We start from the raw sequence: 23,040 nt of genomic DNA on the forward strand, positions 1-23,040 counted from the left end.
ATGAGTGCCTGGGGGGGTAGGGTGACCAGATGTCCCGATTTTATAGGGATAGTCCCGATTTTTGGGTCTTTTTCTTATATAGGCTCCTATTACCCCCACCCACTGTCCGGATTTTTCACATTTGCTGTCTGGTCACCCTACGGGGGGAGGAGGTGAGTGCCTGGGTGTGTGTGTGTGTGTGTGTGTGTGTGTGTGTGTGTGTGTCAAAGAGTGCGGGCCCAGAAGAGATGTCACGGGGCTGCGGGGGGGGGGGGGGCGCCTGCCTGGGGGAGGGGAGGTGTCGGGGCGGGGTGGGTAGAAGCTGGTGCGTGGGGGCGGGGTCAGACACAAGCCCTTTCACACCCCCCTTCGCCGGGCACCAGCCCTGCCGCGGCAGAGCCTGTCACTCACATGACAGGTCACATGACCCGGGAGTCACATGAGCGGCCGGGGGTGGGGATCACATGACCCACCCTTCCTCTCTATCATGTCCCAGGGGCAGCGGCGCCCGCCAGTTCCGGCTCCGCTCTGAGGCCCTCGCGCTGCACCCATGAGACGCGCCGCCCGCGGCTCGGGCCCTGCCCCGCGGTGTCTCCCCGCGCCCCGCCTCCCGGCCTGGCCGCTCCTGCTCCTGCTCCTGCTCGCGGGGCTGCGGGGAGGCGGCGAGGCCCAGAGCCTGGACTTGGATCCTCTGTGCAGGTGGGTTCCCTCCGCCGGAGCTGCCGCGCGGGGAGGGGGCTGGAGCCCGCAGCCAGGCCCGTGGCGTTAAAGGGAGAGTCTCTGAAGAGACCCTCCCCCCACCGCACCCCACCCCTCACTGAGCTGCAGACATCTCTAAAAATGTGGCAGCGAACTGGGGGGCGAACGGGTGCCCGGAGCTGCTGGCTCCCTGCCTGTCAGATGAGGTCCTTGCCTCTCATGCTCGGTTATTTGTGTGCCACGCCACCTGCACCATTTGTGGTGGTGTGGCCAAACTCTTTCTTGTGCAATTGCCTCTTGCTTCCTTAGGCGCAGTCCTCAGGGGCCACGGCCTTTATTGCCTTCACCATCTGCCTTGTGTTGGGCCATGAAACAGCTCTGTGTTTCAGCTGCGGTGGTTGCGTGAGGGGGGGCTTGACCCTTATGTGCAGTTTGTGACTCTGCTAGTAGAGTGCTTCGGGATCCTCCCTAATTGGTTTCTAAGGAGACTGCCGCTATGGTGTATATCTGTGAAGAAAGAGTGGGTAATGTTTGAGGCTGCAAGGTACTTGGTCTCCTTTTATTACCCTTTGTTTATGTCCTGTTGAAGTAGGGAAAGGGGGGTGTGCCCAAGTCATTAAGTGACTTAGGTTCCTAAGTCCCATTTTCAAAAGTGACTTGGACACTTGAAATTTTCACACAAATTGTTAGGGTTTGTGTCCTCTCAGAGGAGAACCTTAAATATGAGTAGTTAGCTCTGCTTTTGTGTCAGTGATCCCATTGTGCTTATTAAGTTTGGTTTTGTACTGGTATATTTGATTAGTTTTCCTCCTCCAGTGCCTGGGCCATAGCCTGGCTGCTGCCCTCTTCCCTGGAGGTGACTGCTTTCTACTAGTGTCAAATATATCTAAATTCATTTAAGTGTGTTTGGAACGTTTGGGATCAAAGGAACTGTGTTAATATAATATGACTTCTGCATGCATAAAGTGTCTCTGAGTCAACACAAGCAAGTTGTTCCAGTTGCCAATTTAAGTGGGTGTCAGGCTAAACAAGGGTGAGAAAAAATAAAACTTATACTGGCTGTAACTTAGTTTGTAGCAGCTGCTTGTGAGCTAGCTTTTTTCCCCTCTGGGTTAGAAATTCAGAAGTTAAAATTTATAGGTGTCTTTGAGTCACAGATGCTTTCCAGGTACCAGGAATGCTGGAACTAGGAGCACTGGAAGTATGGCAGCACGTTTTGGTTTGAAGTAAGCATTTGTTCTGATATTGAGACATCATAAACACGGAACCCACTGTTTCTGGAGTAAGTCTTTAGATCCTTAAAGTGTGATTCTGCTCCATCCAGTTTATAAATATTGTTGGCATTTAACTTTTTTAGTACTGATGAATTCTATGGCTTAATATAAGAGTTGCACAAAAAAATAACTGTAGGAATGAATTAAAATATGTTATAGATATGACTTTTCTAAGATGGTCAGCAACTACACAAACTCTGCACAAGCTTACCTACTATGGGCATATATACAATGGATTTCTTCTTCTCAGGTGATTACTATATGTGTTCAAAAGTTCTATGGGCCTTGCTTCTGCTCTAGTCAGTAATGCATTTTATTAGATTATTTTCTTGCATTACAGTAGTTCCCAGGGTTCTCAATCATAACAGGAGTTTGAGTAACACTAGATACTGTACAAAGACATAACACAGACAAGCCCTGCTCCAAAGAGCTTACAGTCTAACTACAAAAGTACCTTTTCAAAGCTATATTTCTAGGAGGAATATAGTCCAGGATTGCTTGGTTTTCATGTTGTTTCAGCTCTGAATAATTCAACTACCATCACTCACAAAACAGAACACTCAGAAAATGAATACACATCATTCTCTCAAAGCACACATGCACATCTTCATTTATGTAAGATCTCCAGTAAAAGCTAAATGTTTTCTTCAGCATTGGAGGAGTTATCCAGTGCTCCTGTCTTCCCCATTGGGGTTGCATCTATCAGCAGGAGCAAGGTCCAGCTGGTCCTACGTGCACCTGGCACCAGTGAAAACAGCAGGGGATCCTAAGAGCCTTTAAAGGGTCTGGGGCCCTGCTGCTCCAGCCACTTTCCTGCTTCCTCCCAGTGGGACTTTTGGTCACTTTTCATTTTTCAGATTCTTTCAATTTTTAAATGGTGAAAGTGAGGCCATGGCTCCTCTCTTAAGTCAGTAACCACCACCAGGAACAAGGCCACCTCTGGGCTCTATCCTTTTGTAAGAAAGGAGCCCCTTACCCCAGCTCTGCTCCTCCAGGCTACTCTGCCATCTGCTGGTGAGAGAGCCACATTTTAGCTCTTACTTTTTAGTCTTGTCTGAGTAAGTACTAGTCTCTTCATCACTCTTCTGCACCTCCCTCTCAAATCAGGGATGTCATGACAACAGACTGATTATTTAAAGGCAACTGATTGTAAGATGCCACTGACACTTCCTCTTACTGGGCTCAGTCCTACCTATAATTGTTGTCATTTATTACGGTTTCCATTGCTGTTATGCCATAATGCTTCCCACCATTATTCCAAGAACACACTGCTCCAGACTGCCCATTCCCAGGACTCAGCTAGGTTAGAGCTCCAAACAATATTCAACGGACTTGCCTTTCACATGACATCTTGGAAATCAGACCACCATTCCTTCACTTGGCACATCCCTTGGCAACATCTACTACTTCTCCTATCACGGTTTGAATTGGAAGGAGCTGTCCAAGGAAACAAAAGCAGAAATAAGAAACCAGATTCTAGACATTTTCATATCTTATGTGTTTCCTTTTTTTCTCAGAATATTAACATGCTCATCACAAACGTATTGACTTTCCTTGTTTATATAGCTTACTCTTATCCAATAATCTGAAGCGGCTGGGTGATAAATCATATAATTTTTGTTGTTGCAACTTAACAGTTATGAAAATCTTGCTGTGGTAACTTGCAGTGAAAAATAGCATCTAATTGTAAGTTTAATTTACTTCTGTCTCAATTATTATATGCTGCGGAAAAACTGCTAGTACAATACTAATGCTACAAACATAACTTGTAAATGTCTCGATTGCTAACTGATCCCATGATAAGGGCCTGGGTATAGCAGGTCTCTCAATCAGTTTAACTTTTGGCCAGTCTCTTTTGCTGAAACACTGGAACCATGTCTCCTTCTCACTGGTCTTATCACACCCTGTTCAGTGTTCAAAGCTGGGCAAACTAGAGGGAAATTTTTCAAGATAGAAAAGTAGTATGTAGGACAGCCCGCCTCCAAGTCTTCACAGGCACCACAAACACACTCTGAGGTTCTCTGCTTGTTCCTGGTCCTCTTGCTTGTGGAATCTAGGAGTGAAAGGCAGCTTCTTATGGAGAAACAGTCTTCCTTTCTAAATCATGTTCTCTGGCTTTATAAAACTAATTTCATGATTTCTACCTGCTGTTTTTCTTCACATGTTTAGCCATAACTGTGCAAGGTAAAAATCTTGCTTTCAGAGAGTGTCCCTTTAAGCCAGTCAACTTAAATCTGTGTGATTTGTCACAAGACTTACCAGTTAAACTGTTAAGGATACTATAATTAGGACAAGTAGAGGAAAGAAAAACTGAAGGTATGGAGAGACTGTCTTGTGTAGCTGATTGCGCTCTGGATACAGTTCAAACTCTTCCCCAGTTTGTTTGCATCTTTCACACAGCAGTAGAGGAGAGACAAATCCTTTTTAAGGAAAATTATTGTGAAGTCACAAAATAACCTGGGGACAGATTTAGTATTGAAAACTACTTCTAAGTCATGTCTACAAATTTATTGAATTTCAAAATGATGTTTCTATACAGCAAATACTTTCAGGGCAATCTTGAAGGAAAACTATCCCTCCCTCTTCCCCTGCCCCCCCCCATTGCAAAACGGCTTCTTCCTGGACTTTTAAAATTGTTTCTGCACTGTTATATGTTCTAGCCCCTTTCCACCTTTATATTTTCCCCTCTGCCTTCCTCCTTTCTGATGGACCTTGCCTAGACAAAAGGAGTGTGGCTTGATGAAGAGCAAGTGGCTTCTTCTGCAGCCGTAGGATGAGTCCATGTAGTTTTCATGCGCTAGCTCAACCAGTATTGTGTTAACGTGCAGAGGTGTTGCTGGGCAGCTGCTCTTGCATATATTTAAAATAAACCTCAGGCAAAGATTCACTAAGACGGAGCAAAAGTTGTAAACCCATTGCAGTGTCACTAGCTTTAGAGGGGGGGAAAATTTAATAGAATATTAATAGAATGTTGCGGTGTTTCAAATACTTTATAATTTTGTTTTAAAATTAGGAAATTCAAAAGTGTTGCAGCTTAACTCCATCTCCAACAGCCTTATCTCTCTCCTCATCTCATCGCCCAGGCTCTTCCAATCATAACTCTATACTATTCTTTCAGTCTCTTAATCACAGTACAGTGTACCATAATTGACGTGTGTCAGGGCCATTCCCAACACGTGTGCCACTGACAGAACCAGAGAACGGCCTCCAGTTCACCCTCTTTCGAGGAGATGCATGCTGGGAATGAGGAAACCTGATGTTCCTGGCTCTTTCACAACCGTGCCTTGTGACCTTGGGCAAATTCAGATAAATTAGCAGGTTTCTAAAGTGTGCTGAAATATTTAAGTAGGAGGTGCCACATGAATGCAAGGTGGTATTCTACATATGCAAACCAGACTGATCCCAATCCCATCTTGCTTTCTTAATAACATGCTTCCCTCATATCAGATCCCTTTTTACTGTTGCTTTAACCCTTTTCTGTTTGCAGTAATTGAGCTTCATTCAGCTGCGGGCACTTTAAAATTGGTTCATCCTTGTAATTGGCTAGCATGTATTCTGCTCCATAAGCCAGTGGATGTGTCATAAGACATATGTAGCCTCAAGAGAAATGTCAAACCATGGGGGTGAGGGTTAAGATTTCCTGGCCAACTCAGTAAGTTATATAGCTTTGACATACGACATAGCTTCTGGATTTGTCGTAAGAACATACTTACCATCAATGTTTGTTTGTTTGAACAAAGTGACTGGCATACAAGAGCAGAGGGTGAGATTGATTGATTGGGGTACATTAACTGCATTCTTTCCAGTGTGGCTTTTTAAAATTTGACCGTAACATTGCATTTCCTGCTGTTCAGATTTTTATGCTTCTTAGAAGGCTTTGGCTAGATGTAGAGATTAATTTTTGTTGCTCTTTGATTTGTATTTATGATACAAACACATCTCTAAGGTTTTTGTCAGGGTTGGTTCATCTTTAAGTCTTTCAATTTAAAGACAACTTTTAAAAGTTTTTTAAAAAAACCTGATTCTTGTAAGACATGTTTAACAACTGAATGGGTTCTTCACAAACCATGAAAACAAAACTTCAGTCTTGTAGTCTTTACTGTTGACTACATAGACACTTGTGGCTTAACTTTACAATTCTTTTTAAAGCTTACTGATGTGGAACTCTTGCAGAATTTTGAGCACACAGAGAATAGAGCCTCATGACCACATCAAAAAGGAGAGGCTGGTGTGGTTTGGTAGCTAGCAAGGCAATGAATACCACTTGTGATGGGCCTCTACAATTGCATGGGACTACGTAGATGTGTGTCTGACTTTCCAGTAGTCCTCTGTTACCACTGAGCTGTAGAGAACCAGTAGGTCATGTTGTTCAGAGCAAACTCACACAGAATATTGACCAACTAGGTTCCTTCTGCTTTACCAGAACTGGTGACTGGCATTTTCAAGCTTTATTATTATTATTAGGTGGCTTACTGCCTAAACGTGAGAAGACAGATCCTGCACTGACTTTCACCTTCTTGTAACCCCACTGGTCCACCTGTTGACATGGCACTGTCTATACCAGTGGTTAGGTTGGTATAACTACATGGCTCAGGGGTGTGGGTTTTTCACACCCCTGAGTGACATAGATATACCGATGCAAGTTTGTAGTGTAAACCTGGCCTATAAAGAGTGTGCTCTCCTCCTGCTTAACTCAGGATTAGTGACTTTCTGTCAATGCATGTTACTTACTGTATGAAAAGCTTGACACATGGAATGATTTAACAGGCTTATAAGTCTTGGCTTAGGATGTCAGTTTCAAATGTAACTGGAAATTAGGTTGTCATAGCATTCTTTCTCAAATCTGAACCTTGGAGTCCAGGAATGAGATACTAGCATGAATTTCCCTAAGCTTAATTACCAGCTTAGGTCTGATAGGTTGCCACCACCCAAAAATATAGTGTTTTGGGGGCACTCTGATCTCCCCAACCTTCCCAGGGGACCCCAAGAACCTAGATTCCTTGGGTTCTTAAAACAAGGAGAAATAAACCATTTCCCCCACCTTCCCCCTCTCAGAACTTCCCTCCCTGGGCTATCCTGAGATACTGATCTAACCTCTTAAATCACCATACAGAGAAGCATCTCTCCTTCCCTTCCACAAAGAGGCAAACAGATTCAAGGAAAACAGAGATTTTCTCTCCCCCTCCCGTCTCCACACCCGTCCTGGTGAGTTATCCCAATCCCCTGGGATAAAACAAGGGAAACAGAGGAAAAAACAATCAGGTTCTCTAAAAAGAAATCTTTTAATAGAGATAATTCTTTACTTTTTCCTTTCTTTTAACTTCAAGATATAACTATTACAGGGTCCTGTAGCTTACAGACACCGGAAAGAGACCTTCCCCCCCAGTCCCGATACAAATCAAAATATTCCCAGCAACTACACATATAAAAGTTAAGCAGCCAGATCCACAAATGCAAATAGTGTAAACAATTAAAGCCTAAACCGCCTGTTTTACTTACTATATGAAAAGAAACTTAGAGCCTGTAGTAATGTCTGGTTTCTCTCAGACCCTCCGAGAGAAGAACAAAGAACTCACACCCAAACTTCCCTCCACCCGAATTTAAAAGTATCTTGTCTTCTGATTGGTCTTCTGGTCAGGTGTCCAGTTTCCTACTTGTAACCCTTTACAGGTATAAGAGACATTAACCCTTAACACTCTGTTTATGACATAGATGTACATGTTTTTTAATAAAAGTATTAAATTTAACTTAGAAATCTGATTTAAATGACCTTTTTAGGAAAAAAATCATTTATCTACACTAGGTGAGAGTGATAAAATTTTGTTAACACACTTTTTATTTCAATGGAACTGCGTTTTCTGATGGAAAACTGTTCTAAATTTTGTGTGTTTGTTTTTTCCTCCCCCCCCCCCCCAGCCTGTAGTCTTTTCTTTTCCTGCCCCCATGATAACTGAGGGTTAAGTCAATTTCTTCAGGTTTTTTTTACTACCACTTAGTTTTGCTCTGGCATTGTCTAACTCCTTTCCCTTCCTCCATTTCTTGTATTTTTACGTTAACTTCTGTTCTTTGCTGCTTTTGCTTGGAGCGCTTTCTCCACCTCAGTGATAACTAATTTGTGAAATGTACCTCTATGTAGGGGCTAAAGATTAGACTGTATAGACGAAAGGGGAGATTCCTGTGGAGTAGATATTGATTCCTTTTACCCATCTTCCATTGGTTTGCTAATGACACCAACTTTTCCTACCTGGTATTTAGTAACTAAAAAGTGATCTACTGTAAGGCTTGGGGGGAAGAAAACAGGTCATGTTTGGAAAGTTGTCTAACACTCTTGAGTTTGCAGATGGCTCTGATGCCTCTACACCAACCTATAACCTTTTTTTCCAAGCAACAGAGTGAAATTAAGAAAACTGGTCAACTTCTTTCCTGCTGTACAGACCTTGTGGGCAGTGGTGAAACTGACACACTGCTTATCAAGTTTCTTTGTGTTGCTGCCTCTGGGGAAAGTGAGAACTCAGGGCATGTCTATATAGCAAGCTAGTGCACTGCAAGCTAGGTGTAAATCTAGAGTGCTTCTCCATGCCATGCCTTAACAGTCAGTGGATGCTGCTGTGGTGCACTGAAAATTCCCTAGTAAACTTTGACCTGCTGTTTCAAACAGTAATGCAACCAGGCACTGGAGATCTTCATAGACAAAAATGACTCAAACGAGCCTGAGAGTGGGACAGAGTAGCAGAACTGCTCCTCTTCTCTCTTCCTGGTATCAACAGTCAGCCTGCAGTGTGGACCAGGAGAGCATCTTTGCGTTCTATCTGTTTTGTGGGTTGGGGAATGATGGCTTCAAATGATCAAAACTCCTGCCAGCTAGAGATTGGTACAGAAGATGAGGCCCTCAAGCAGAGTCCTTGGATTGTACCCTGGCGAAATCCCAGTAGCTGGACCAGGTTGCTGGGCTTCTTGTGGCATTGACCCTGAATTTCATTGGTAGATCTAACAGCTGTTGGATAAATGTCTCAAACAATACTGGAATTGTAAAACTGTAGAAACTGGAAAAGGGGGTAAGTGTGGGAAAGAGCTAATAGGTCACACAAGTGCTTTAATACCACCATGATCATGCATTAGAAATATCTGTGACAGATCAATCTTCAAGTGCTGGCCATTCTTTTGAATGTTTATCTTAGTGTTTTGTCCACTCTAAATTTAAAAGCCCCAAGTGAAGAAAGTGCCTCCATTTTTCTTGGCCGATGAAGCCACAAACTGACATCTCTAGGGAAAATTTTTCTTGTTCTGTTTACATTGTCCTCCTAATTTTACTTCATTTTTTTTCATAGCATCCCTCCATTGTACTTAGCTAAATGGCTCTCCATTCACTGTATTTACTTACTTTAAAGATGAGTATGAAACTCTGTGCCTCTTTCAGTTGTTCTTTTGGTCTAACCATACGTATTAGTACTCAGTCTTTCCTTCAGAAGCATCTCTCTCTCAAGCCCCTGTCATTTTTCTCAAAAAGAACAGGAGTACTTGTAGCACCTAAGGGCTTGGCTACACTAGAGAGTTGCAGCGCTGGTGAGGGAGTTACAGCGCTGCAACTTAGGATGTGGCCACACTTGCAAAGCACAGCCAGCGCTGCAACTCCCTGGTTGCAGCGCTGGCTGTACACCCGGTCGAGCCTCGGGTGTAGGGATTCCAGCGCTGGTGAGCAAGTGTGGACACCCACCAGCGCTTTTATTGACCTCCGGGGTATAAGGAGGTATCCCAGCATACCTTAGAAGCCTCTCTGGTAATCATGCACACTCCATTGCCCTGGGCTCAGCTGACCCCTCCTTTTAAATGCCCCGGGAATTTTAAAAATCCCCTTCCTGTTTGCTCAGCCAGGTGTGGAGTGCAATCAATCATTCAATCAATCAGCGACCATGCCTCCACGCCCCAAACGAGCCCCAGCATGGAACAATTCCGAGCTACAGGACTTCATCAGTGTTTGGGGTGAGGAAGCTGTGCAAGCACAGCTGCGCTCCAGAAGGAGAAATTATGATACCTATGGGCAGATATCGCAGTCCTTGCTGAGAAGGGGCCATGAACGGGACGCGTTGCAGTGCAGGGTCAAAATAAAAGAGCTGAGGAGTGCTTACTGCAAAGCCCGTGAGGGAAATCGCCGCTCAGGAGCTGCTCCCACAACCTGCTGTTTTTACAAGGAGCTGGATGCCATACTTGGGTGTGACCCCACTGCCAATCCTAGGAGCACCATGGAGAGTTCAGAGCAGGGAGAAGTGGGGAGGGTGTAGAGGAAGCAGACAGTGAGGCTACTGGCGTGGAGGGAGACACCCCGGAGTCCCAGGAGGCATGCAGCCAGGAGCTCTTCTCAAGCCAGGAGGAGGCTAGCCAGTCGCTGCAGCTGGAAGTTGCTGGTGAGGAAGAAACTGAGGAGCGTGCTTGGGGTAAGCAGATTTTTATGTTTTGGGAGAGGAGGGTTTGGGTTATGGCTGCCTGCATGCATGCCTAAACGTGGAATAGCCCATTGATTTGCTCTATCACGTCTCTGTAATCGGCCTCGGTAATCTCTTGAAAAGTTGCAGCCAGAGCGTGTGCAATGTGCTTTCTCAAGTTTATCGGGAGAGCCACCGTGGTCCTTGTCCCGGTCAGGCTAACTCGTCCGATCCACTGTGCAGCGAGGGGTGGGGGGACCATGGCTGCACACAGGCAAGCTGCATAGGGGCCAGGGCGGAATCCACATTGCTGTAGAAGGCCCACCCTCTCTTCCCAGGTAACACGCAGCAGTGATATATTTGGCAGTAGGAAACCCCGTTGAGAATTTAGGGATACTTGAGTGCAGGGCGCCAGGTTTGCGTTCCCCCCCCCCCCCAGCCCCGCGGTGCATTCCGGTCTCCCCCTCCCCCCCCCCCAGCAGGCAGCCAGCCCCGCAGTGCGCTCCGGTGTTCCCCCACCCTTCCCAGCAGGCAGCCAGCACAGCTGTGCGTTTCCCTCCCCTCACCAGCAGGCCGGCAGTTACGTGGACCCCCTCCCCCCCACCAGCAGCTCGCCACCTTCCTGTTCACTACTGTCCCCTGTGCAGGACACCAGCTACCTCCTGTACCCAGTGCAGATAAACCCCAGTGACCCATCGGTCAATTCCCCCTCCCAGGTGCACTCCGGGGCAGAAACACTCACCCCATTGCTCGCCATGACTTAGCTTCCCTGGCCTCTCTGTGTTATGTGAGGTATGTGGGAAGGATGCTACAAAAAGTCTACAAACTCCTTCACTGTGTGATGATAAACAATGTAGCCTCTGTGTATTACATGTTTCTATCTATGTTTTTGTTTAGTGACCTTGACTAATGCAGCCGGATCACCGGTCTCACGTCGCTTGTAGAACTTGAGAAGAAATCCCAGAAAATCAAAAGAAGAATTGATCAAAGCAGTTATGATTCACTACAACAGAGAAAGTAGGAAGACGCAGGAATGGAGAGAGAAAATGTATGACTGGAGGCAAACAGAAAGCAGGAGAAAGGAATTGACTATCAAAAAAACCTCAAAGCAGATAAGCCTCCTGGCTCGCCAAACTGAGTCTTTTGAGTCTCCTGTAGCCATGCAGGCAGATATGTACTGTGGTAACCCACACCCCTCCCAAAGCTCTCTTTCTTGTTCCCCAGTATTTGCACAAAACACCTTTCTCCAGCAGCCAGTTTCTTATTACCCCCAGCTTCCCCCAGCACCTGTACGATCACCTACCAGCCCTGATAACTATAATTCTTACCCTGTGCACTCCACCCCCATTACCCTGCAGCATAGTAATCGTGAAGTGCAGCAGACATTGAACAGTAATCCAAACAGGACATATTCAAACCTCTGAATGTACAATCCACCACCCTAACCCCCCTGGCCTTTTATGTACTGTACTTTGAATAAAGGATTTTATGGCTTTTACAATACGTTTTATTATTGCAGGAAGTGGTAAATATTGTACCCCAAGGTAGAAAGGAGCACAGCAAAGGCACCAAACATTACTGTTGGCTCTCAGCATCAAATTGCTCCCTTAAGGCATCCCTAATCCTTGAAGCCCTTTCCTGGGCCTCCCTAGTAGCCCTGCTCTCTGGCTGTGCAAATTCATCCTCTAGGCATCAAACCTCGGAGGTCCATTCCTCACTGAATCTTTCACCCTTCCCTTCACAAATATTATGGAGGGTACAGCACGCGGATATAACAGCGGAGATGCTGCTTTCCCCCAAATCTAGCTTCCCATAAAGACACCTCCAGCGGGCTTTCAAACGGCCAAAAGCACACTCCATAGTCATTCTGCACCGGCTCAGCCTGTAGTCGAACCGGTCCTTGATCCTGTCAAGCTTCCCTGTATACGGTTTCATGAGCCACGGCATTAAGGGGTAAGTGGGGTCTCCAAGGATCACAGTAGGCATTTCGACGTCCCCTACTGTGATCTTGCGGTCTGGGAAAAAAGTCCCGGCCCTCAGCCTCCTGAACAGGGAACTGTTCCGAAAGATGTGTGCATCGTGCACCTTTCCAGGCCATCCTGAATAAATGTCAGTGAAACGCCCACGGTGATCCACAAGCACTTGCAGAACCATGGAGAAATACCCCTTGCGATTAACGTACTCTGATGCCAGGTGGGGTGGTGACAGAATAGGAATATGCGTCCAATCTATTTCCCCTCCACAGTTAGGGAAACCCATTTCTGCAAAGCCATCCACAATGTCCTGCACGTTCCCCAGAGTCACAGTTCTTCTTAGCAGGATGCGATTAATGGCCGTGCAAACTTGCATCAGCATCATTCCAACGGTGGACTTTCCCACTCCAAACTGGTTCGCCACCAATCGGTAGTTGTCTGGAGTTGCCAGCTTCCAGATTGCAATAGCCACCCGCTTCTCCACTGGCAGGGCAGCTCTCAATCTCGTGTCCCTGCGCCACAGGGTAGGGGCGAGCTCAGCACACAGTGCCATGAAAGTGGCTTTTCTCATCCGAAAGTTCTGCAGCCACTGCTCATCATCCCAGGCTTGCAGGACGATGTGATCCCACCACTGAGTGCTGGTTTCCCGAGCCCAAAGGCACCGTTCCACAGTGCTAAGCACGTCTGTTACTGCCACAAGCAATTGAGTGTCTTGAGTGTCAGGCATTTCAAAATCGTCTGACTCCTCACTGTCACTTTGCACCTGAAGGAATAGCTCCACTGCCATGCGTGATGTGCTGGCAACATTCATTAGCAAGGTCCTCAGCAGCTCAGGCTCCATTTGTAACAAAAACCGCATAAATCGCGCTGCAGACTCACAATGCTGCCAAACTGCTCGGAATGTGTAGCAAAGCACCACGGGATGTTGGAACAGGAAGCGGGAAGACCCGCACACTTCCTTCCCCTTCCCACAAGCCACAGCGCCAAAATGGGACGAGGTGCTCTGTGGGATAGCTGCCCACAATGCACCACTCCCAACAGCGCTGCAAGTGCTGTAAATGTGGCCACACTGCAGCGCTGGTAGCTGTCAGTGTGGCCACACTGCAGCGCTGGCCCTACACAGCTGTACGAACACAGCTGTACCTACCAGCGCTGCAAAACTGTAAGTGTAGCCATACCCTTAGAGACTAACCAATTTATCTGAGCAGTGGGCTGTAGCCCACGAAAGCTCATGCTCAAATACATTTGTTGGTCTCTAAGGTGCCACAAGTACTCCTGTTCTCTTTGCAGATACAGACTAACACATCTGCTACTCTGAAACCTGTCAATTCAAATGTGACCCAGAAAAATATCTCTGTCAACACCTCCATAGTATTGAGTGGCCAGATTTTTGAAGGAATATTCACAAGAGCTCTGTACAGGTGGGACTCTGTTATCACAAAGACAGCTGCTGAGTTGGAAACATATTCAGTCAGTGGTAAAGTGGCTAAATTTCTTCCCGTGTGTGTGTGTGTGTGTGTTTGTTTTTTTTCCCCTCTCCCCCAGCCCATCCACCTAAATAACATGAAGGAATTATTGTACTGCATCAGAGAGAAACTTCAGAATTGGGATTCCAATGTTACAGAGATTGTGGCATTATTTTCTGCTTAGCGTTGGTTAGATCTGATATTTCATGGATGGATTTTTGGGCTTGAGTAAATGGTTGTGAAGGTATGTATTAACTTACAGGCTACCTTTTTTGTTTTTCTTTCAGTTATACATGGGAAGCAATTGATGTAGATAAACATGTGCGTTATAAAATAAATCCCTGTGGTGGCATTGAAGACTGTGATGGATCAAGTGCAATCTGTGCATATGACCTGAATAAAAAGGTCTATCTGTCAGTAGGTAAGTTAATGTTTTGTTTCTTACTGTGTCAACGTTCCAAAATATAGAGAACTTCTGGCATGTGTGCTGCAGCTTCTCTCCTGGTTTCCTAATGTATGTTAGCCATAACGTTTCTTAAATTACAGGATAAAATTTTAATCTGATTTCTAACCCGCCTACTAAATTCTTTTTCTTGTGCTGGTTAATTTTTACCCAGTGTACAAAAGTCTGTAGCAGCTAATCATAGCTTCCAAGGTCAGAAAGGATCCCTGTCATCATCTAGTCTGTCCTCCTGTATGATACAGGTCATAGAACTTTTTTCTAAAATTCCTTTTGTGCCCTCTCTCTATAATATAATATAAAAAAAATTGAAATCCAATCATAGTCCTCTTAATCCTCTAAACAGGAGTAGTAACAGTATGTATTACACTGTAGTTGTTAGTATATCTACTTATAGCACAACGTACGTTGCATACATGCTTGTTGTTTGAAGTGTGGTTTTTATGTAGAAGACTAATGCTTGGATTAGATCTATCAAAAATACCTCACTGGAGAAATGTCCCTTATTATAGGCCCATTGTTACCTATGTCCCACGCAAACATGGTGTCTCCTCACTACTTCTATTGCTGAAAATTATTTACTGTGAAGTAGTAGTCCCACAGTAATCCCTCCCTCCCTCGGCTCCCTTATTTGGTTCTTTGTTGCACATTGGGTAGTGATGGTGGTTTGATTATTTCTCATTTATATTTGTCACCACCGTGCATTTGATTTTGATCTTGGGAAACTGACAGATCTGTTTGGTGCAGTGTGTGTGTCCCTTTTAAAAAGTGTTGAGGGTGATCAGAAAGCTGGGATGGATAGGTTTTATAAAACCTAAAGTTAATAAAGTCCCATATTTGGGCCTTGGCAGTTCATGCTTAGATCTGCTATCTGCACCTGTAAAAACCAAAGCAGAACTGTGTGCTTCTGACTACTCTATTCTCAAGAGTTCAGTGGCTACTCCTTTTCTTCAGGGTTTTAGTTCTTTAACTGATGACACTGACTTGTATGTAATTATTTGTAGCACATTTTTCCAAGATCTTTAAAATAAGATAAAGAATATCCAGCTTTTAAAAAAAAAAAAATTCATGCATCTTTTCAGACCACTTAATAACTGTGAAATTTGCGTCTAAATTAGGCTACATGTAGCCTGCCTGCCTGCCTGCTTCAGTGCATGGAAGGGTTCTAGGAGAAGTGATAAATCTTCAGTTCAATTGCTGGTCTTGGCCTACTGGACCAGAGAGCTCAGTTAGATTCAAGATTTAATCTCCATGGGGTAGGGGAGAATATATAAACTGCAAACACACTTACACTTTCAAAAGTGTTTAGTAGTGAGCCTTTTTTTTTTTAAGTGACCAGCTTGTCCTACCATAAAGGATCTGGCTTTCAGATGGAAATTCTAGGCCTTAATTCATGATTTTGTGTCTGTGCATAAAATGCAAACACCATCTGAAATGTCCAGTTCTCTGGAATGGCGGCTTGTACATTGCTTACTGTAAATTGCCAGTAGTCAAGGAATACAATAATTTTTTGACTCCATACAGATTCAGATCTGCTTTATCTGAACACTTTATATAACTGTAATATCCCATGTAATCTGATAGCAAACTGAATTTTGTATAAAGCCCAGGCAGCAGGCCAGATAAACTTGTCCTACAGATGTGTCAAAATTTCGCACTTGAGGGAGGATCTCAAAAATGGGCAGTGTCTGACCCTCAGTTCTAACACCTTTCCCTCTTACAGTGAAGAATTGCTTTTTAGTAGTAAGACTGCTGTGCAGAATTTGTTAAAATGGACTTGAGAGTCCCTGCCCTTTATATTCCTACTGGTGAAGCCTAGGTTCTAGAGACATAACTACTAAAAGTCTGACAAGCATTTAACTTCTTGGGGTTTAGGAAGGATACCATCTGGATCTTGACAAATGACATTAATATCCCACTTGATGCAAAGCTTCAAGTGTCTTTTTCATTGACTTGATGTTAGCTGGGTAAAGGAATTACACAACAAGTTGAACCAATTAAAAATTCCCTCTTAAAGCCTTGTTTTGTGATTCTGAACTATATCTTTTAAAACATCACTTTATGACTAAGGTGTAAATTTTGTAATTCAGGTAATGCAGTTAAACTCTCCATATGCAAAATCAAGGTTGCCTAGTTAAAAATCCAAGGAATGTAGAAGCAAAGGTTTCATTGTCAATGCTAACTTGACCAAGTTCCACATGGCTCATACTCTTATTCCTCTTTTATTGTGTGGCTTAAGATAATTGTCAAAGGCACGCAATAAAAAACAGGATGTGCAATGTGGCTGAGTAAAGGAACTTGAACTTCTGAATTTCCTGATTACTTGTGACTCTTAAGAATATGTTAAGAAAAATGTCAAGATAACAAGTTATTTTGCCTCTACTATGACTTGTTTAAAAATGGTGCCTATAAGTGTTTGGAAACAAAATACAGATTTTGTTTCATTGGGTGTCTGAACCCCACTCCTAGTTGGGTTAAATGGGGCTTAAGTAAAAATGTGATTCATCAAGGTGTTTAAGCCATGTGCCTATCTTTAAGCTTGTGAGTAGGCCCATTTCAGCAGGAATACTCACATGCTTAAAGTTACTTTTATGGTTTAAGTACACTGTTGAATCAGAGCCAGAATTCTGCTACACAAGTTCTGCAAAATGAGAAGCTTTGTATAGTGTTCATCAAATCACTTGTACAGTGATTAGTTAGAATAGATACACAGAGCTTTGAAAGCAAATTATTCCTTTCAGTTAATTGATAGCTATCGTCTCTATCGCACAGGCCCAGGACTAGGTCTATCTGTGGATTCTAATTTCAGTAAATCATTTTTTTTAATGTATTGCGTGGTTTAATTTGACTTTGATCAGATGCTTGCAAAGTATAGGTTGAATATACAATCCTTGAATTTCAAAACCTTGAAAACTTTACTCTTGGTTTTGTGAGCACCATATGCTTACACATTCAGCAGTAACATACAAATTAGTTGGAGTAGCATTAGAAGTCTGTAGGCTTTCAGTGAATAAAAAGGAAGAAATCAGATAAGGCTGAAACTTCATCATAACTTGGCCTGCTTGACCTGAGTGCTCAAACATGCTCTGTGTGTGCATTGTTTGAGCACCGGGGCTGTTCAGTGCTAGCCAGGTGCAGTAGGATTGAAGACACAGTTTCAGCCTTAATTCTGAACTTCTCTCTCATGGTGGGTTTCAAGCAGAATATTAATATTAAACTGGAGTTTCTTCTACAGAACATAAAAGGAAAAATGTGCAATGGGATATTGGGCATGTTTTGTATCAATATGTAGGCATGACTAGTCTACTACATTGCGCTAAGTATACAGTAGAGGGGTACAATTTATCTGAATAAAGTAGGTGCCTGTCCTGGAAGGCTGCTACTCTAAGGGCATGAGCTATGCACAGCACAGTTTAATGAGACCCTAATAGGCCTCTGTTCTTCTAGAGGAGATGCATATATGAACCTAGGGAGAAATTTGGATGTTCTTTTGAGAAGACGGTGAGGGGGGAGAGGGGAAGGGGGAGAAGGAGTTTGTGTCCACTGATGAGGATCCTGTTCAAGGCATGTATGTGATCTCTTCCCCCCGCCCACCCTTAATTGTGGATAAAGTTGGCTGACTGAATTTTGCAGTGCGAGGAAAAGGAAGGTGCATAGGAGGCACTTGGCGATGATATAAGCTGATGTGGAGTTGTGCCAAGGTTTTAAGCTGAGGGAAAGCTACTAAAGATGTTAACTTCTGTATTATGTATAGGCTCTTGGGAAATGACGCACAAGAAGGAAATACAAAACACTAACTCTAGCACAGGATTTCTCAACCTGTGGGTTGGGTCCCAAAACTGGGTCACCAGAATGTTTAAGGGTTGTGTGGCAGCTCCTGTCCCACAGTGCTGGTTGGGCTCCCTGCTCCAAGCTCTGTAACCTCCGGGGTCCCAGCACCACTCAGGTTTGGCCCAGCCATCCTGATGACTGGAGTCTGGGTAGGCCAAATTTGAGTAAATGGCACTGCAGTCTCATGAACCAGGTCACAACTCCACGCCCACAAATTTGGCCTGATAAAGGGGGTGGGGCAAACCTGACAGGTGCTGCAACCCCAGAGGTAGCTATGTCCTAAGCAGAGAGCCAGACCCAGCCCAGCCAGCCCCACAACACAGGAGCCGCTACCATGGGGTGAATGCCTGGCAGGATCCGACCGAAACAACCTTAGGGCAGGGCTGTACCAAGGCAGGGTGAGAAGGGTAGCTGCCCAGGGTGCAAAGTATGGGGGTGGCTTGGGACAACAGCGCTCGAGAGGGAGTGCCACCTCTTGATTCATCTCAGGCCCTCCAGCCTGTCAGAGTCGGGGGAGTGCAACCAAAAAAATCTGTGTGTGTGTGTGGACATTACCCCACATTCCCCCCCCCCCCAGATACCTTACCTCTGGTAGGGGTACAAATATATTTGCTCACAACAACTGCTAAAATACCTAATTATGGCTCTTCCCCAGAACCTCCACCCCTAGACTATTTACTGTGTCTCAGCAGGCCATAAACCAGGGGTAGTCCATTATTATTATTATTATTATTATTTATTATTTTTTTGTCAAAATCCAAATGTCTTAGTCAAGGTCCAGACTCTGGGGTGGGTGGAGTGGGGGGTGTCAGGGTCCATTCGAAAGCATCTGGCATTCTGGATTTGGCCTGCGTCTGACTACCCCTGCTGTAAACATTTACAAAAAGGGTGAGGACCACTGCTCTAGCATATAGCTGACTTGTTGAAGAAAATTGGTTTAATCTATATATTTGGCAATTCTAGTGTAGACTAGCCCTACAGCGGTGCAGCTGTACCAATGTAGCTGCACCTCTGTAGTGCTGCTAGTGCAGATGCCGCATGCTGACAGAGGTCTCTTGCATCAGCAAGTGTCATTACTCCACCTCCCCAAGCCGCGGTAGCTTTTCCTGCTGACTTAGCACTATCCACATTGATGCTTAGATTGGTGTAACTTACGTCATGCAGGGTGATGGCTTTTCCACGCCCTGTAGTGACATCAATTTTATGCTGAAGTAAGCGCTAGTGTGTACAAGCCTATATTCCTGAATTAAAATGAATTTGCATCCAAACCCGTTTTGAGATTTAAGTGAAAACAAACATATAAGGAGGTTGTGAAACTTTATCTGACAACTGTTAGCTTGAGAAGTAGGTATAGTAGCCAGGGTAAAGAAATACTGTACTGCCACATCTCACTAGCAAGTCAAAAGAATGAAATATATATAACTTTTTCCTTTCAAACTGTATTAGTTTATTTGTTTCTGCCTTGTCTTGCTACACTATCCTTTCTTTCTGACTTCACTTTTGGTACATGGGGCCACAGCTGTGGTACCCCAACCCACCCAGCAATATCGTCAATTTATCCAATCACACGCTCAGGACAGAGTTTTTCTTCTGGGCTGCCTCAGGGACACTCTCTGCCCTGCCACCCCCACCAACATGATACAGTTCTGCAGCTATCTGGAAGCCTACTTTTGCCATCTCTGACTCAAAGAATACTTTCAGGACAACGCTGAACAGGGCACTGATACACAATTACCCTCCCACCAACAGCACAAGAAGAACAACTCCATATGGACTCCTCCTGAGGGTTGAAATGACAGTCTGGACCTAAACTTTGAATGCTTCTGCCGATGTGCGCACGCAAAAATTGTGGAAAAACATCGCTCGCCTCATAACCTAAGTCGTGCAGAACGCAATGCCATCCACAGCCTCAGAAACCACCCTGACATTATAATCAAAGAGGCTGATAAAAGGAGGTGCTGGTTGTCGTCATGAACAGGTCTGACTACCAAAAGGAGGCTGCCAGACAACTCTCCAATACCAAACTCTGCAGGCCACTTCCCTCAGATCCCACTGAGGAATACACTAAAACTGCACCATCTACTCAGGACACTCCCAACACTAACACTGGAACAAATCAACATACCCTTAGAGCCCCGACCAGGGCTATTCTATCTACTACCCAAGATCCACAAACCCGGAAATCCTGGACGCCCCACCATCTTGGGCATTGGCACTCTCACTGAAGGACTGTCTGGATATGTGGACTCTCTACTCAGACCCTATGCCACCAGCACTCCCAGCTATCTCCGTGACACCACTGATTTCCTGAGGAAACTACAATGCATTGGTGACCTTCCAGAAAACACCATCCTAGCCACCATGGATGTAGAGGCTCTTTACACAAACATCCCCCACACAGATGGAATCCAAGCTGTCAGGAACACTATCCCTGATGATGCCACAGCACAACTGGTTGCTGAGCTCTGTGCCTTTATCCTCACACACAACTATTTCAAATTTGGTGACTATATATCTCCAGATCAGTGGCACCGCTATGGGCACCCGCATGGCCCCACAATATGCCAACATTTTATGGCTGACCTGGAACAACCTCGGCTCTCGTCCACTCACTCCCCTTCTCTACCTACTCTACATTGATGACATCTTCATCATCTGGACCCATGGGAAGGAGACTCTGGAAAAATTTCACCACGATTTCAACAGCTTCCACCTCACCATCAACCTCAGCCTAGACTAATCTACATGAGAGGTCCACTTCCTAGACACCATGGTGCAAATAAGTGATGGTCACATTAACACCACCCTATACCGAAAACCTACCGACCACTATGCCTACCTTCATGCCTCCAGCTTCCATCCTGGGCACACCACACGATCCATTGTCTACAGCCAAGCACTGAGGTACAACAGCATCTGCTCTAACCCCTCAGACAGAGACCAACACCTACAAAATCTCCACCAAGCATTCTCAAAACTACAATACCCGCACAAGGAAATAAGGAAACAGATCAACAGAGCCAGATGTGTACCCAGAAGCCTCCTACTGCAAGACAAACCCAAGAAAGAAACCAACAGGACTCCACTGGCCATCACATACAGTCCCCAGCTAAACCCCCTCCAACGCGTCATCAGGGATCTACAACCCATCCTGGACAACGATCCCACACTTTCACAGGCCTTGGGTGGCAGGCCAGTCCTTGCCCACAGACAACCTGCCAACCTGAAGCATATTCTCACCATAACTGCACCATAGTAACTCTAGCTCAGGAATGAATCCATGCAACAAACCTCGATGCCAGCTCTGCCCACATATCTACGCCAGCGACACCATCACAGGACCTAACCAGATTAGCCACACCATCACTGGTTCATTCACCTGCATGTCCACCAATGTAATATATAGACTCATAGACTCATAGGTCAGAAGGGATCAATATGATCATCTAGTCTGACCTCCTGCACAAGGCAGGCCACAGAACCCCACCCATCCAATTTTATAACAACCCGTATCCCAGGACCGAGTTATTGAAATCCTCAAAATTGGTTTGAAGACCTCAAGCTGCAGAGAAACCACCAGCAAGCGACCCGTGCCCCACGCTGCAGGGGAAGGCGAAAAACCTCCAGGGCCCCTGCCAATCCGCCCTGGAGGAAAATTCCTTCCGACCTCAAATATGGCGATCAGCTAAACCCTGAGCATGCGGGCAAGACTCACCAGCCAGCACCCAAGAAGGAATTCTCTGCAGTAACTCAGTTCCCATCCCATCCAACATCTCCCCGCAGACCATTGAGCCAGCAATATATATGCCAGCAATGCCCCTCTGCTATGTACAGCGGCCAAACTAGACAGTCTCTGCGGAAAAGGATAAATGGACACAAATCGGATATTAGGAATGGCAATATATAAAAACCTGTAGGAGAACATTTCAGCCTCCCTGGCCACACAATAGCAGATCTTAAGGTGGCTATACTGCAGCAAAAAAAACTTCAGGACCAGACTTCAAAGAGAAACTGCTGAGCTTCAGTTCATCATCTGCAAATTTGACACCATCAGCTCAGGAGTAAACAAAGACTGTGTGAATGGCTTGCCAACTACAAAACCAGTTTCTCCTCCCTTGGTTTTCACACCTCAACTGCTAGAACAGGACCTCATCCTCCCTGACTGAACTAACCTCGTTATCTCTAGCTTGCTTCTTGCTTGCATATATATACCTGCCCCATGAAATTTCCACTACATGCATCCGACGAAGTGGGTATTTACCCGCAAAGGCTCGTGCTCCAAAACGTCTGTTAGTCTATAAGGCGCCACAGGATTCTTTGCTGCTTTTACACATCCAGACTAACATGGCTACCCCTCTGATACATGTCTGCAGATATGAGTAGAGAGAATTACTGGCATAGGTTAGCCTCCAAATCCGTACAGAGTACGACCCTGGCGCTTCAATGCATAAACAGCATGGTAGTCAGTCTTCCACTTCGCATGCTCAGGGTAAGTAATGGCATCTTGGACATGTTCTCCAAACCTACCTTCAGCACCTCCCGAGTTTCCTCGTAAAGAGACCTGAAATGCGCTTCACGGCATTGGCATCTGCTTTGAGAAATCTCTCCTTGCAACAAAGCCCAATGCCAGCTCTGTCCACATATCTAGTCAAGTGACACCATCATAGGACCCAGTCACATCAGCCACACCATCAGGGGCTCGTTCACTTGCACATCTGCCAATGTGATATGTGCCAGCAATGCCCCTCTGCCATGTACATTGGCCAAACCAGACAGTGTCTACGCAAAAGAATAAATGGACACAAATCTGACATCAGGAATCATAACATTAAAAAACCAGTGGGAGAACACTTCAACCACTCAAGCCACTCAGTGACAGACTTGAAGGTGGCAATTTTGCAACAAAAAAACTTCAAAAACAGACTCCAAAGAGATTGC

The 23,040-nt window shown here is 45.0% G+C and overlaps 1 protein-coding gene across 1 annotated transcript in view; it reads left to right on the forward strand.

The window, feature by feature from the left end:
- Positions 1-514: 514 nt before the first annotated feature.
- IGF2R (insulin like growth factor 2 receptor) overlaps positions 515-23,040 on the forward strand; it is a 95,428-nt gene continuing 72,902 nt past the window's right edge. Inside the window, 2 exon segments of the mRNA XM_030556692.1 lie at positions 515-678; positions 14,099-14,232. Of these exon segments, the coding sequence (XP_030412552.1) occupies positions 530-678; positions 14,099-14,232 (283 nt within the window). The 5' untranslated portion in view covers positions 515-529.

This window comes from Gopherus evgoodei, chromosome 3 (assembly GCF_007399415.2).
Source record: "Gopherus evgoodei ecotype Sinaloan lineage chromosome 3, rGopEvg1_v1.p, whole genome shotgun sequence".
Classification (NCBI taxonomy): Eukaryota; Metazoa; Chordata; order Testudines; family Testudinidae; genus Gopherus; species Gopherus evgoodei.